Source organism: Capricornis sumatraensis, chromosome 8 (genome assembly GCF_032405125.1).
Source record: "Capricornis sumatraensis isolate serow.1 chromosome 8, serow.2, whole genome shotgun sequence".
Classification (NCBI taxonomy): Eukaryota; Metazoa; Chordata; class Mammalia; order Artiodactyla; family Bovidae; genus Capricornis; species Capricornis sumatraensis.
In genome coordinates this window covers 79107200-79121566 of record NC_091076.1, presented here as the reverse complement: position 1 = coordinate 79121566, position 14367 = coordinate 79107200, and the positions used below count along the sequence as shown (strand labels likewise).

The following is a 14367-nucleotide window of genomic DNA, read 5'->3' as shown; positions in this document are numbered from 1 at the left end:
ATTTCTTGTGTGGCTCCTGGTAGACAAATAGGATCCAAAGGTAGATAGATGTTCAAGGGCCAGAATTCAGCTGATTGTGAGAGCAAAATCAGGGTTCATAGATGGACCGACTTACCACCTGGCCAGGTCATAGGGTTGGGTATAAGTGTTAGATGGGTGGCTGGCCCAGGCAACCATTAAGACTCCATACAATCTTGAGGTTATCATTGGGAGGCTTGATGTCTCTTCCAGCCTTCCCCTGATGGAATCAGTTTGTAAAGCAGCATTTACATGATATTTTTAGGAGATTGCACACCTCTGGACTAGCATACTTAGGCTGTGTTCTTTTCTTTTCAGCTTACCGTGACAATCAGAGCTTTGTTGCAGAAACTGAAGGAAAAGATCGCCCTTTTGAAGGACTTATTGCTAAGAGCTGTGGCAACACATCAGATGTATCCATGTAAACATTTCCACCTCTTGCTAGAGTGGGAGGACAAGCAGTCTTATTTTAAGAAAGGAAGGAATCTGGGCCACCCAGATTTTTTCCACAGCTTGAGGAAGACCTGGTTTCTAAAATATTGCCTATAATCTCGATTTCTATTTTAAGGGTCCGTTATATGTTTTACAGTGAATATGCTGGCGAAGCAAGACGCACAGCAAGAACTTACTTAGTTGGGTGTAACCTTGACCGTGCAGGCAGCCCGTGTTTTCTGTTAGCGCTGTGTTTACACCAAGCCCCGCGTTGCTACCTGTCTAGACTGCGGTGAAAGTAGTCCAGCAGCAGAACTTCGATGATGCTCTTGAGCCATGATTCTGCTCAGTGCAGTTCCCAGAGTTTTGAACAATTCCTTTACTTTTCCAAGAGACTCATACCAGTAGAAACCGTACTTTTTTCCTCCCCGATTATGTAGGTTATTGAGATGTGACTTCTTCACCTTATGGTTCTAGAAGTGACAATACCCCTGGTTTGGGAGGTTTTTTGCTGCTGCTGCTGCTGCTAAGTCGCTAGGTGGGGGTATAAAAGCATCTGCCTCTGATGCGGGAGACCCCGGTTCGATCCCTGGGTCGGGAAGATCCCCCGGAGAAGGAAATGGTAACCCACTCCAGTATTCTTGCCTGGAGAATCCCATGGACGGAGGGAGAAGCCTGGTAGGCTGCAGCCTATGGGGTCGCAGAGTCGGACACAACTGAGCGACTTTACTCACTTCACTCATGGGAGGCACCTGTGTGAAGTCAGTTGTGACATCACCTCTACTTCCTACCAACGATGTCAAGTATTAAAATCTTTTTATTTTTTTAGAAATTCATGATCTGATCAATTTAGGAAAATATATGTGACCTGTTACATAAACTAATCCCTTAAATCTGAGTTTACAACTGACCTCAAATTGGGCCTCTCTTACCATCCCTTTCCTTTATCCATGGTTTATACCAAAGACCCAGACTTTGGTATCTCAGGAAATGGATTGTTCCTGCCCAATTTTAAGCATGGTGAAAATGTAGCTTTTTAGATAAAACAATACAAGATGTTGTGAAAATGTATTTTTCTCCAAGTATCATCCTTATATGTCACCAGAGAGGTTGGTTTAGATAGTTGCATGATTTCTAGTATTCAGTTATTTACCCAGTAAGGTTTCAAATAAAAGTTTAATTTCAGTGAACAATTGAGGCCTTATTTTTAACACAATTAGAGCATTCTGATATGTTCAGTTTGTAACTTTACCCTCTGTCTGGTGATGGTTTGTTACTGCCCAGTTAGTTTATTATGTAAGGAGTTTTTATTTTATCAAAATCCACAAGTTTTAATATATTGACCTCATGTCAGCAGAGCTGTTTTCTCTACCAAGTGCTTGGAAGTCTGCACATGGGATCGAGGTGTGCAAACCCATTTTAGTATTACCTAAATTGTATATTAGAAACATAGCTAAATATTGTTTCCTGATTTAATATTAATAACTGTATTTGCTAATAGGTAACTGATTATTACTCATCTTATAATGTGTGCATGTCAGCTAAGTCGCTTCAGTTGTGTCCAAGTCTGTGCAACCCTATGAACTGTAGCCTGCCAGGCTCGTCTGTCTATGGGAATTCTCCAGGCAAGAACACTGGCGTGGGTTGCCATGCTGTCCTCCAGGGGATCTTCCAACTCAGGGATCGAACCTGTGTCTCTGATGTCTCCTGGATTGCAGGTGGATTCTTTACCACTAGTGCCACCTGGGAAACCCCCAGACATAGCACATCTTATAATATTTATGTGCTAAACCTATGGTGCAAGAAGATGTAAATTAGTAACTTTTACTTCTATTAATAATTTCTGCTAGTTATTAATTATAAGGCGTACCAAGCACGGTGCAGTAATAATTGACTTTGTTCTGCAAATCCTTGCAGTCTAACCACATTTTGAAATCTTGCAGCATCTGGTTTCGTGGTGATCTCAGAATTTGCTGAATTAAGCACCAGACATTAAAAAACACCAAACCGAGTTATTAAATATATTATGAAAGTATTTAAGGACTATCATGTGAATAATTAAGACTTTTCTAGGAGAAATCAAACACTCAACTGGAATATAACAACTTTCTTGAAATTCTGTTTTGTTTTTAAATAATAGGGGCTCTTTCTACTGGAACGGCAACCAAAGCTAGGGATGGAATTTAGAGAATCGCCCTATGGGAAAGTGAAAGTGTTAGTCACTCAGTCCTGTCCCACTCTTAGCGACCCCATGGACTGTAGTCCTCCAGGCTAATCTGCCCATGGAATTCTCCAGGCAAGGATACTAGAGTGGGTTGCCGTTTCCTTCTCCAGGGGACTTGTCCAACCGGCGTCTCCTGCATTGCAGGCAGAGTCTTTACTATCTGAGCCACCAGGGGGCGCTCATTAACCTCTGGATTTTCAGGGAGACCGTTTCTTAGAACGGGAAGAAGGAGGTAGCTTCTGTATTACTCAGGCCTCTGTTTAATTACTGTCTTGTTTCTCACATCTTCCCTCTCCCTGACCTTCCTCTTCCCAAACATTTCAGATAATTCTATGGCAGTTATCTGAGGTAATTCTAGGGCAGTTATCATCCAGATTTAAGATGTATCAGATAGCAACTTGTCAGGCCTAGTATCCTCGTATTATTAGACTGTTTGGGTGGGTTCTTTCCCTTCTTTACAAAAAAGGTACTGAGGCCAAGGCCAGCTTGTGCCTTAAGTCACTGATGTAAATTAATAACTTTTACTTTCAGCATTCCAGCAGAGGAATTTTCTTCACACCCAGGAGAAGAATCTTTAAGAGCTTAAGTAACTTGCCTAAGTCCCCACCGATGAGAAATGGAAAGCCAAGATTCCAATGCAGGGCTGTCTGGATCCAAAGCCAGTTGTTTAAAAGCTGAATTCTACTTTAGTGATAGAATACAGTCCACTGTCATATGACCTGTCTTCAGTGAGAATTCCCTATTACTTGGCGTGTTGCTGTAATGCCAAGACAAATCTTGTTTATAATGCAAATCCTCAAGACCCTTCTTAATCATCAGAAAGATTAAACAGTCTTCACTGTGGTTTATTAGGTATACTTTATGATGTTGTAATTCTTAGAAAAATGTGTGTCCATAAATCGCCAAGAGAGTGACTTTTTAATCCTTTTTCTTGAGGCATAATTAATGTGGGGTGACTTTTTTAATGTGAATATTTGGAAACCACATTTCCTTACTGTGTCGGGCAGTCGAGAGTTTCTGGTACCTGACTTAAGAAATTTATGCCTCTCTGCAGTCGTGAAGTTTTCCAAGGAACACTAGGAGTTGCCAGAAAGATAAGTCCTATGAAAATGCCTTCCAAACAATTAAATTCTGGGATGTTAGGCATAAGATGTTACTGCTCTTTCATGAAAAAGTATTTTTCTCTGGCAAGAATAAATGTGAAATTAAAATGAAAGTGGCGTGCTTTCGAATCGGTTAGCTTGCAATTCATAATCCAAAGTCCTGAAGCCAGAGAGTTGAAAATTGCTGAAAAGCATTAACTTCTATTCACAGTGCTTCTTGGAGACGGTGATTATAATGGTCTCACCAGTTGAGAAAAGCTGTGTGCAACAGGAGGTCGCATAGGAAATTTCAGGTAGCACTAAGGTTATTCTTAGAATTAGTTTTACATGAAGCTTGTCTTTTTGTTGGGTTTTTCAAAGGCAGCACTTTTAGTACTTTGAAAAGAATTTTTGAAAATCACTTTACAAAGGATTTCAGTATCAAAAGCTATTTTGGTCTCTTGTGAGAAGTCCTGGAGAATTAATTTTTAAGAATCGATAAATAAGGGGACTTCCCTGGCAGTCCAGTGGTAAAGATTTTGTCTTCTAATAGTGGGGATGCAGGTTCAAACCCTAAGATCCCACATGCCTTGCAGCCAATAAAAGCAAAAAAAAAAAAAAGAAGCAGTATTGTAACAAATTCAATGAAGGCTTTAAAAAATGGTCCACATAGAAAAATAATCTTCTTTTTTTTTTTTAATGGATAACATAACCCTGTTCCACTTTGTTTTCTGGGGGAAGAAAGATGAGTAGAAAGGTAGCTGGCTGGAGAGATGCCCCGTGTAACAAACCTGGATACGTGGCTACATGTAGGTGTGGAGGAGCTCACTGGAGAGGTTTTAAGAGTAGCCCCTGGGTGCCCCAGTAGTGGGGACGTGGTTCTAAAACACTGCACCTGGCCATAACAGTTTTCACTGGTGTCTGCTATTGTGAGAAAATTAAGAACAAGGTCATTTTTATTTCAGTAGGAATTTTCTGATTTATAGTCTGTTACGTGGTTCTTTCTGGTTTCGAGTATTAACATCTTGCTTTTTCACCATGGTAGTAAAAGCAGATGAGAGTGTTGTCTGTTGTGGTTTTTGGAATGTCCACATAGATGGCAACGTGTATAATCGGTCTATATAAATCCCTCCTCCCCACCCCCACAGCTTGTTTGGAAATACTTCTGCTCCATGAATCCCCTAAGTCTGGGCACTGTTGGGACACTGTGGACAGCACTGGCTTGGTGGCAGACAGCTGAGATAGAAGACCAGCTCCACCACTGCCTCAAGGCCAGAGAGCAACGTGGCCTTTCTTGACCTCAGTTTCATTATCTACAGAGTAGGAATAATCAGACTTGCTTTGCAGGCTGTTGTGAAAGTTGAAGAAAATGCTGTATTTAAAGCATCTCACAGGACAAGCTCCCCCATAATCGTTGGCGTTGAATAAAAGTTTTCAACTCTTCGAGGGCAAGTTACTTAACTTCGTTGTGCCTTGTTTTCTTAATTTGTGAAAAAAGGATAAAGTACATCCAGCTTATAGCATTGTTGGGAGGATTAAATTATATGCATAGAAGGTGCTTTGCATAAAGCAAGCCCTCCTCGAGGATTAACTGCTGCTTACCATTTTATCATGCTTACCATTTTATCACTGTTAAAATTACAGCTAATGTGGAGAATTTACAGGTACCCTTTTATGGAGTTTATAACACATAAGGAGGGTACATCCAGGCATGCAGATAATGATAGTATTAAAATACTACTTGCAAAATGGGATCAGTGCTTTGAGGAAGGTAGGCACCTGGGCTGGTCCATAAGAGACACTCAGTAGAGTTTGTTAACTTTGGAGGATCTCCCCGTCCCAGGGATTGAACTCAGGTCTCCTGCATTACAGGCAGATTCCTTACCATCTGAGCCACCAGGGACTCCCCTTAAAAGCAAATAATAAATAAAAATGGAAGAGCTGAAGTGCTGAGTGAGCCAGAAAAATCTTCTGGCCTCTGGGACCTTAAACTGTCTCTGTAATTCTTCTTGTGGTTCTGGAAGTAATTATCCTTCTCCAAAGCAATTAATTTGCACGGAAGACTTACTTAAATTCTTATGCCTTCTACCAATTAGGAGAAAATCCAGGAGCTGGAAGTGGGGGAGGGAATAGGGTGTTCCCTGGGTCCAGCCCCATCTTCACCCCTCTCCATCCTAGGTTGGAAGTACTTCCCAGGTTATAGCAGAGAAGCTGGACTCCGAAGCACAGTGATGCAAAATCAGGGTCTAGTTTCATTTGCAACCTTGCATGAACTGGTTGTAATTACATGTACATTCAGTCCGGCCAACGACAGAGTACTGTGGTGGTTAGATCTTCCGTTTCGCTGTCTGTTCTCTGATCTTCCTCCTTGGTTATTCACCAAGTTGATGGAAGAGAAGGTCCCAGCACTGGCCTCATGACCATCTGCCCTGTTTTCTGCTTGTCCTTCTTTACCCTGTACCCGCGCCCCCCAGCTACCATGAGCCCACATCCATGGAGTGTCATTACCTTCTAGGTGATTCTCTGACCTCTTGTCAGCAACAACTTCCATTATAGTAAGTGTGCCATGCAGAAGGGCTGTGCATCTTTTTATTCTCTTCGGCTCCCTCTATCCCCCATTTCCTTATGGTCTGTTCTCTCAATAGAGTAAAATAAAAACAAAACCAGGAGGTAGAGTGTGTGTTCCTGATTGGTTAGTTTTCCAGGTGTTCCACATTTACAGGGGATCTCTGGAATATTCTGAATTAATATTATCAGTATTGTTATTAACAGGATGCTAAGAAGTGGCAAAGTTAAGTGAGCAGTACTGGGGGCCTCAGGGTAGAGAAGCCCCACACGAGGTGGTGAGAAGGAGCTGGGCTCTCACCCGCTGTTGCCATGGTTTCCTGTCGGGTGAACAAGAGATTCGACTTACCTGTCCCAGCATCAACTGTCTGTGATTCTGTTCTCCAGTTACTCCTCCTCTTCAAAATATAATCACCAAGTTTTACTGCTCTTAAAATTGATGTCCTTTGTTGGTTAATTAATAGTTTAAATTCAGTTGTCTGCTAAATTTTAAAACTTGCCTTTACTTTTTCTATAAAAGGTGCTTTCCACCTGTCGATTTCCTTTTTTTTTTTTTTTTTAAATATCATTTGGCTCTGTCGGATCTTGGTTGTGGTCCATGGGCTCAGCACACAGTCTTCAGTAGTTTCAGCCTGTAGGATCTTAATTCCCCAGCCAGGGCTCAAACCCGAATCCCCTGCATCGCAAGGCAGATTCTCGGCCACAGGAATCACGAGGGAAGTCCCTCTCCCCGGGCATTTTCTGTTGTTAGTTGTTCACTCTTCTCTCACTTCCACATCCCCAGCCTGTTCTAGCTTATTCTTCCACAGTTAACAGTGTTGGTAGTTGGTTCCTATTATCACAGCCTTTTGTAGGCATGAACAGATATGTGTACATGTAAGTGTAAAATGCTTTTGACTACAGAAGGATCGTATCGTATGTTTCATTCTAAAACTTTTTGTTAGTTGGCATTTAATAGAGTCAAACAGTCCAAAGCAATACCCAGTAGATGGGAAGTTTCCCTTACACCCTGAGTCCCCAGTTCCCTTTCCTTGGAGGCAATTGTTTCTATCTCCTCTGAGAAATTTTCTGTGTATATATCAACATATGTGTTTAATGGATGCAGTGGGAGCTTACCATTCACTATTCAGCTCTTTGCTGTTTTTTGGCTTTGTCTAACACTTTATTTTGGAGATTGTTCCATATCAGATAATTTGTGTAGCACTTAGTAAGTGCTCATAAATGATAATGTGTTCATTATCATCGATACCTACAGGGCTTTCCTATTCTCTCTGTTTTGGGGGAAGGGGGCTACAGAACATGCCATTGCCAAGGTATGCTATTTCCTTATTGACAAACCTTAGAATGTTTCCAGTATTTGGCTGTTATAAATAATGCTGCACTGAACATCTTTTTTTTTTTTTGGCTGCACTAAGTGGTGGCCTGTGGGATCTTAGTTCCCCAACCAGGGATTGAAGCCAGATCTTGGGCAGTGAAAGTGCGGAGTCCTAGCCACTGGGCCACTAGGGAATTCCCTGTTCCTACATCTTTGTATAGTCTTGTGAACGTATCTGCAGGAGAAATTCCTGTTAAAAGAATGTGCCTTTTAAATTCCGTTAGGTACGTAGAAGACAGTCTGGCAACTGGTTGAACCCATCTCCATTCCCACCGAGGATGTCTGAGAGTGCTTGGTTCCTCAGCCCTTTCTAGAGCCTTCTGTCATGGTTTCTTATCTGGCTGGCAAAAATGACAGTATGTTTCAATTTGTATATCTTTCACTAATGTAAAACTGCATTTTTTTCAGTTTATTAACATAATTCCTGGTTTTTTTTTCCAATGCCCTGTTATATCCTTTGCCGTTTTAAAATTTGCCACTATTAATTTGCCACTTGTACTTTTATTTTGCAGATAGTTACAATTTTTATACAGATTTATAGTTTCCTTCATGACCTCTGGCTTGACATTCTCGACTAGGAAGATTTTCCTTACTCTAGAGTATTCGAAAGTTCTCCAAAGGTGTTTTCTAATGATATTTCTGTAATTTTATTTCTTACCTTTAAACCCCTGATCCATAATCTGCTTAATTATAATATTGGATTATCGTTGAGTTTATGCTCACTTGGAGGATTGAAGAACTGAAACAGGTTGCCAGAGTAGGTTGAGCATAGAATGGAAGACGAGGCTAATCAGCACTGTGATATAATTAGTAATTTCCACAATTAAAATTCCTGTTTTGTCCTGTATAATTTATGTCATAGCTTCTGTCCCTTCTCCTCCCCACCCCTCTTACCCTCCCCAGGGGCCGCTTCTGCTCTATTGACAATTTACCACTGATTTGAAACACCCTGTATTTATTTTTGATGTTGCGCTGATCAGAAGGCTAATATTTGGCCCTTTTATTAGTGCAGAGGAAGGACTTGCTCACTGTTTCTTAGTTACAGTTGCTGCTTCACTGTTTCCAAGATGGGTTCGTAGTGACCGTAGTCCAGTAGGAGATGGAAAAGCCGTAGTAGTCATTTTTCTCAGGAAATCGGGGCATTCTGGAATGTTGAGAGAATGTATCCATGATTATTTTATAAATGCCCAGAGTCAATAACACTGCATAGTTACATTGGTTTGGGGGGGATTTATGATTTTTCTAGCTAGTATCTGTTACCGGGGAATATTTTTTTATGGGTTTATTTGCTTTTTTTGCTAGCTATCCAGCTCTTTCTATTCAAAATTATCAACCAAAGTAGATTCACTGGGCCGTGGTTTTCCCACCCAGGGAAAACTACTGTATTCTGCCAAGTTCTCAAACTTTTGGGGCCTAAATGCAGGATTTAATATCCCTCTCAAACCGAGAAGTGTCTATAAATCCAAAGCAATAGTCCCACTCTTTAACGAACTGGGAAACCTATGGCCATGAGTTGTGTTGGAAAAGGTATGAGAGATTACCTGGGGGACATCTGAAGAAACTGATCCAAAACACTGAAGGAATTGGTCAAGACCATGGATAATGATCAAAACAGAAATAGTAGGCTTTTGGACCCCTAGTCTAGCACAGATCATAGATTAACACCTTAGAATATGGTTATTTCTTTGTAATTTTGTTTAGAATTATTAAAAATCATGCAGAGTAGTGAGCTGATGGCAACAGCGTTTTTTAGAGCAAATGTGTAGAAAGTAGCACTTTACAACATATATTGTAGGTGCATTAATAGGTGTTAATAATATGAAAGAGGACAACAAAGCTATTTTTTTTTCTCTTTTTCCTTTTTAACAAAGTATCTTAGGTATTAATGTCAAGGGAAAAACCCTTGACCACTGTGACCAGCACTCAGAACTTAAGGATTCCCTGAGCCACAGTGTGCTGTAGAGAACATTTCAGGGTTGGCCACTGGGAGGAAAATCGTTTTTACCAACTGTATTTCTCAGTGAATGATCTCACATGGTGCGTCTGGTTCACAGTTTTTAAGTCCTTTGCGATGGTTCTGTCCAGGTCCTTTACTGGAAGGGTCAGTGAAGGCTGAGATCAGAGCAGGAGAGCGCTGGCTCAGGCCTCTTCAGGGTAGGGTTGATTCGAGTTTGTAACAGTCCCCTCTGACTTGGAGAGCGGGGTTAATAACGTAATAGATCAAATGAGGTAATTCACCTACTCTTGGACCTTAACGAGTCGCCTGCAGAACACAGCTCGAAGGAGACCGAAGACAGAACCTCTTGGATGATCTTGTAACTCGAGAGAGACTACTTCTGGCCTCCTTTAAGAACGAGGGTGCAGAACCCGATCTTATCAGGTATGATGCTTTCCTTTACAGGGATTAAGCAGCCGGCGAAACTTACTTGCAGCGATTACAGTTGTTTCCCGAAGGGCTTAATTTCTTTATCTGGTGAAATACATCCTGTCTGTTCATTTGTAGTGCTTGACTGTCATTTTCTGTTCAGCCTGGTTTTCATTAAGTTTCTGGGTTTGAGTAAACCAGGCACATTCAGCTGAATCCCATTTTGGAAGATGGTTATTTGGATAGAATACAGACGAAGTCAGAAAATGTCTGTTCATTCCCTGGTTGAACTTCTGCTGTGTTAGCTGCCTTTTAAACTCTGGACGTCATGTTTTTATCTGTGTTGGAAGATGATGTTTTTTCTTTTTAATTGACTTGTAGAAATGTGTCCTAAAGACTGTGTAGTCTATGGCTTACAGGACTAGAGGAGTGGGGGCCCTTGGCTTCTTCTCTGATCTTTGCCAGAGCGTGATTCACGCTCGACGGAGTTTGTCGGCTGCTCTGCACCCGACTCCGGTGGAAGACTCAGAGGAGGGGTCCAGCTTTCCGGTTGAAGTTAATAAAGTATAAACTGTGATATCTTTAGAACTGCCCTCCCCGGCTGCCTCTAGAACCCCCTTCACCACATTAAGGGACCCAGCACAAATGAGATCAGGATGAAACCTGCCTCTCCCCACCTTCCCCATGAGGGATGGGGTCTTCGTTGCGGGGGTGGCAGCTTGTTCCTGGTGAGGAATAATATGGCTTCCCAAGGGCAACGGTTTGTTTACTTTAATGGGGGCCGGGGATTGGAGGGCGTGGCCCTAGAGTGGTCCCAGGTGACTCTGGTCTGCAGTCAGAGGCTGCAGAATCACTGCCAGAGGGTGACCGGAAGAGGATGGAGCAGCTTCTTGTCCGTTCCAGTCTTCTCAGGAGCTTGGGATTCAAGGTTTGTAGAGAGGAAGTGATGAAATTCCAGGAAGCAAGAGGAAATCTTGGAGTTGTTTCTCTCACCTAAGGCCTAAAGTCAGGGAAGGAGGAGCTGGGTGCTGGACAGGGTTTGTAAACGGACTGGGAGGCCTCCAGTGAGCGGGGCTGGCCCATTATCGTGCCCAAGCCTTCTCGGGAGGATGCAGGAGTGGAAATTTGAGGATGAAAGCGGTGATTCAGGGTTGGTGAAAAAAAACCCCGTGAGCGAGGAGGCCTTGCAAGGTGAGGACAGAGTACCGTCTGCAGGCGCGGGCCTTTACCTTGGAAGTTCAGAAACGAACTCAAAAGTATCATGGCGAGGGAGGAAGTTTCCTGGATGAGAAAGGGCCAGGTAGAGGGGATGGCGGGAGGAGAAGACTTGGAAATCTTCCTCCTCTGTCGTGGAGGTGACTGTGTGGTGAGAGCCTTCCATGTGTCAGGTTCTGCTTCTCTTCACTGTCATTTAATGATGTCGAGGGGCCAGTTTAGGCCTGAGGTCTGGGTGGGGTGGGGTGGGGGGATGTATGGTTGATTTTTGGTTCCTTTCTCCCTTGTTGATGAAAATAATAAACAGTAATAAGAGTAGAAAAGTTTCATTTGAGCCAAACTGAGGATTAGCCCCCAAGCCAGCTTCCCAGGTTACTCTGAAAAACTGTCCAGAGATGCAGGTTTTTTTTTTTTTTTTTTTTAGCACAGTTTTATATCTTGCAAGAACAAAGAACACTAAACGAGTCAGGGATACATTTCTTCAAGGTTAAAAAAAAAAAAAAAGACCAGAACATACACAGGGAGTCAGCATGGCCTTGGCACCTGGGAAGGGAGTCGCTTATCCTCAAAGCAGGACCATCATTGGCATCCCAGGAAGAGGGGCATTGCATCTCTATTTTTAACATAGACATTCTTCACTTCAGGTCAGTGTGCCCTTTTCTTTAATAAATAGAGCAGATGTACAATGGGTGTTAGATAAGCCACATACAAGCTGTTTTAGCATAAAATTCAAGTTAACTCATCTTTTTCCTCCCCCATGAAAATCTGTAGACCAGAATGACTTCCCTAAATCTCAGTATGTAAGAATTTCTTTTATCGCTTGTCACCTCCTTCTCTTTTTTTGTTTTTGTTCACTCCTCTTCTGTCCTGTGATAATCTTTCTTTGCTATTTAAAGCACTGTTTGCTCCCGAGTCGGGTCATCTTCACCTGGGTGCCTGTTAGAAATGCAGGGTCTCAGACCCCAACTCTGCCCTCCTGAGTGGAATCTGTATTTTAACAAGATCCCCAATTTGGTTTGAATGCCCCTTCCAGCTCAAATACTACTTTATATCACTTGTTCTTAATTATGGCACTCAATCACCCACAAGGCTTATAAAAAATTTTTTTAAGAAAAAAGAAAAAGTGTCCGGACAATATACTTGCAGAGTCTGAATGAGTGAGTAGTCTGGGGGGAGCTCCGGTGGGGGTGAGAACAGTTGGAAACCACTGAAACCATTTCTTTCCCTCATGGGGTCTGATGAGCACTGGTAGCTAGCAGCTGCTGCGTGTTTTCTCCATGCAAGGCCCTGTGCCAAGCTGTAAGCGCCTGTGCTTAGGAGATCTTTATAACATCCCACCTTATAGAAGAGAAACTGAGGCTCAGAGGGGTCAAGTAACTTGCACTAGATCCTAAGGCTAATCAGTTTCAGAGTTTGATAGTATGTGTGTGGGTGAGTGAGTGCATGAATACTAACACTTAACACTAGTTAAGGTCAGGTAGGTTGCTGGAAGCAGATTGCCTGATTTGAGGCCAGAGTTTCCAGTCTTTGATTTCACTCACCTGCCCATACCTGAGTGTTATTTTTGCCTTTTTCCCCTACCCCCTGAATCTCCGGGTCAGGAAGATCCCCTGGAGAAGGAAACGGCACCCCACTCCAGTATTCTTGCGTGGAGAATTCCATGGACAGAGGAGCCTGACAGATTACAGTCCATGGGGATTGCAGAGTCGGACACGACTGAGTGACTAACACCCCTGAATCCCCACTTCCTTCCCCAGCTTCCCATGCCTGAATAACTCTGTTGCTTGGATCTGTCCTTCTGAGGGTCTGAATTCAGTTGTAGAGGTGACCAGTTTGGGTTCCTGGTTCAACCTTGCTCTCCTGCTGTCCAGTCATTTCTGAGACCTCATCAGGGACCTCTCAGCTCTGTCCCTGGATAAACCTCGTTGTCGCTCCTGCTCTGATGTCCCCCGTGACTCACAGAGGCTTCTTCTGTCCTCCCGTAGGTCAGTTCCTAGTTCTCGGCTCCTCCGCCATCTTTGATCGCTTCCCTAATCTCAGGATTCCTCCAGCATTTTTGATGGCCTCTGTCATTCTTGATATCGACGTGGGTTGCCTTGTCACTAGGGGGATAGGCAGGTGGGTGGCTCATGTAAAGACTCAAAGACATCAGAAAGCCTCACCAGAACTTGAAAATGTTCCGGGCCTACTCTCCCTGGCACCTTTTGTCATTCATACTGGACTACCAGCAAGCATGTACTGTTGGAGAACTGGCAGTGATCTGCTTGTTGGGCGTTCAAAGCCACATAATAACTGGCAGCAACATTGCAAGAGTTGACCCAGCCAGGACTCCCTGAGAACCGGTTGAGCCTCTCTGTCCGCCTGAGCTCTTCCATCTTCCTTTCCTGTTTCCTCAGTGTCCTCCTCCTCTCTCACCCCAAACCTTCGTGCTCTTTCTCTTCCCCACCCTTCATTTCCTGGGGTCCTTCTCCCCTCCCTTTCCTCCCCTTTTCCCTTCCTGCTCATATGTGGCCCTTATTAAGGAGAGGAGAGTATTGTCAAACTTCAGCTCAGATGAGCATTCCTCTTAAACAGACACAGTGTAGCAATCCCGTAATTGAATGTGTAGCTGACATGTGAGAGAATCTGAGTTTTTACCTTACGGATTACTGATCATTATTCTCACGCGGTAAGCCTTGATGTGAGACTCAGGTCCAAATAAGCAATGGTTGACTAATTGAGGGTATTTGGAAACTTGTTAAAGAAGTCTCTGTGTAACAATGTCTCTTAGAAGAAGAAAAGCCCGAACTTTATGAAGCGGTGACACAGCTTCTGATTGAAAACCCAACTGCCCTTTCTATTCGAGAGCATTGCTAAGTCTCACAATTAGTTAAATCTTTGTAAAGAGAGAGAGAAAAAAATCATTGCATACTCCACTGCTCCCTGACCATCTCAAAGATTATGTGATTAACTAGGCTGTAGTGGGTGGCTAATTGGCTAAGCTTTAATCTTCACACCACCAACTATATGGAGGATTATAGGAAATAGGAAGTTATTTAGAGGTTGAGATGGTAGTTATGGATCAGGAGTGCTATATTAACAAGCAGGCCAA

General features: G+C 42.8%; 1 protein-coding gene across 1 annotated transcript in view; it reads left to right on the top strand.

Annotated features, from left to right (window-relative positions):
* Positions 1-14367, top strand: part of STX8 (syntaxin 8) — a 199445-nt gene that overhangs the window by 18199 nt on the left and 166879 nt on the right. Inside the window, exons 3-4 of the mRNA XM_068978553.1 lie at positions 337-431; positions 9966-10076. Coding sequence (XP_068834654.1) covers positions 337-431; positions 9966-10076 — 206 coding nt within the window. The remainder of the gene's footprint in view (positions 1-336; positions 432-9965; positions 10077-14367) is intronic.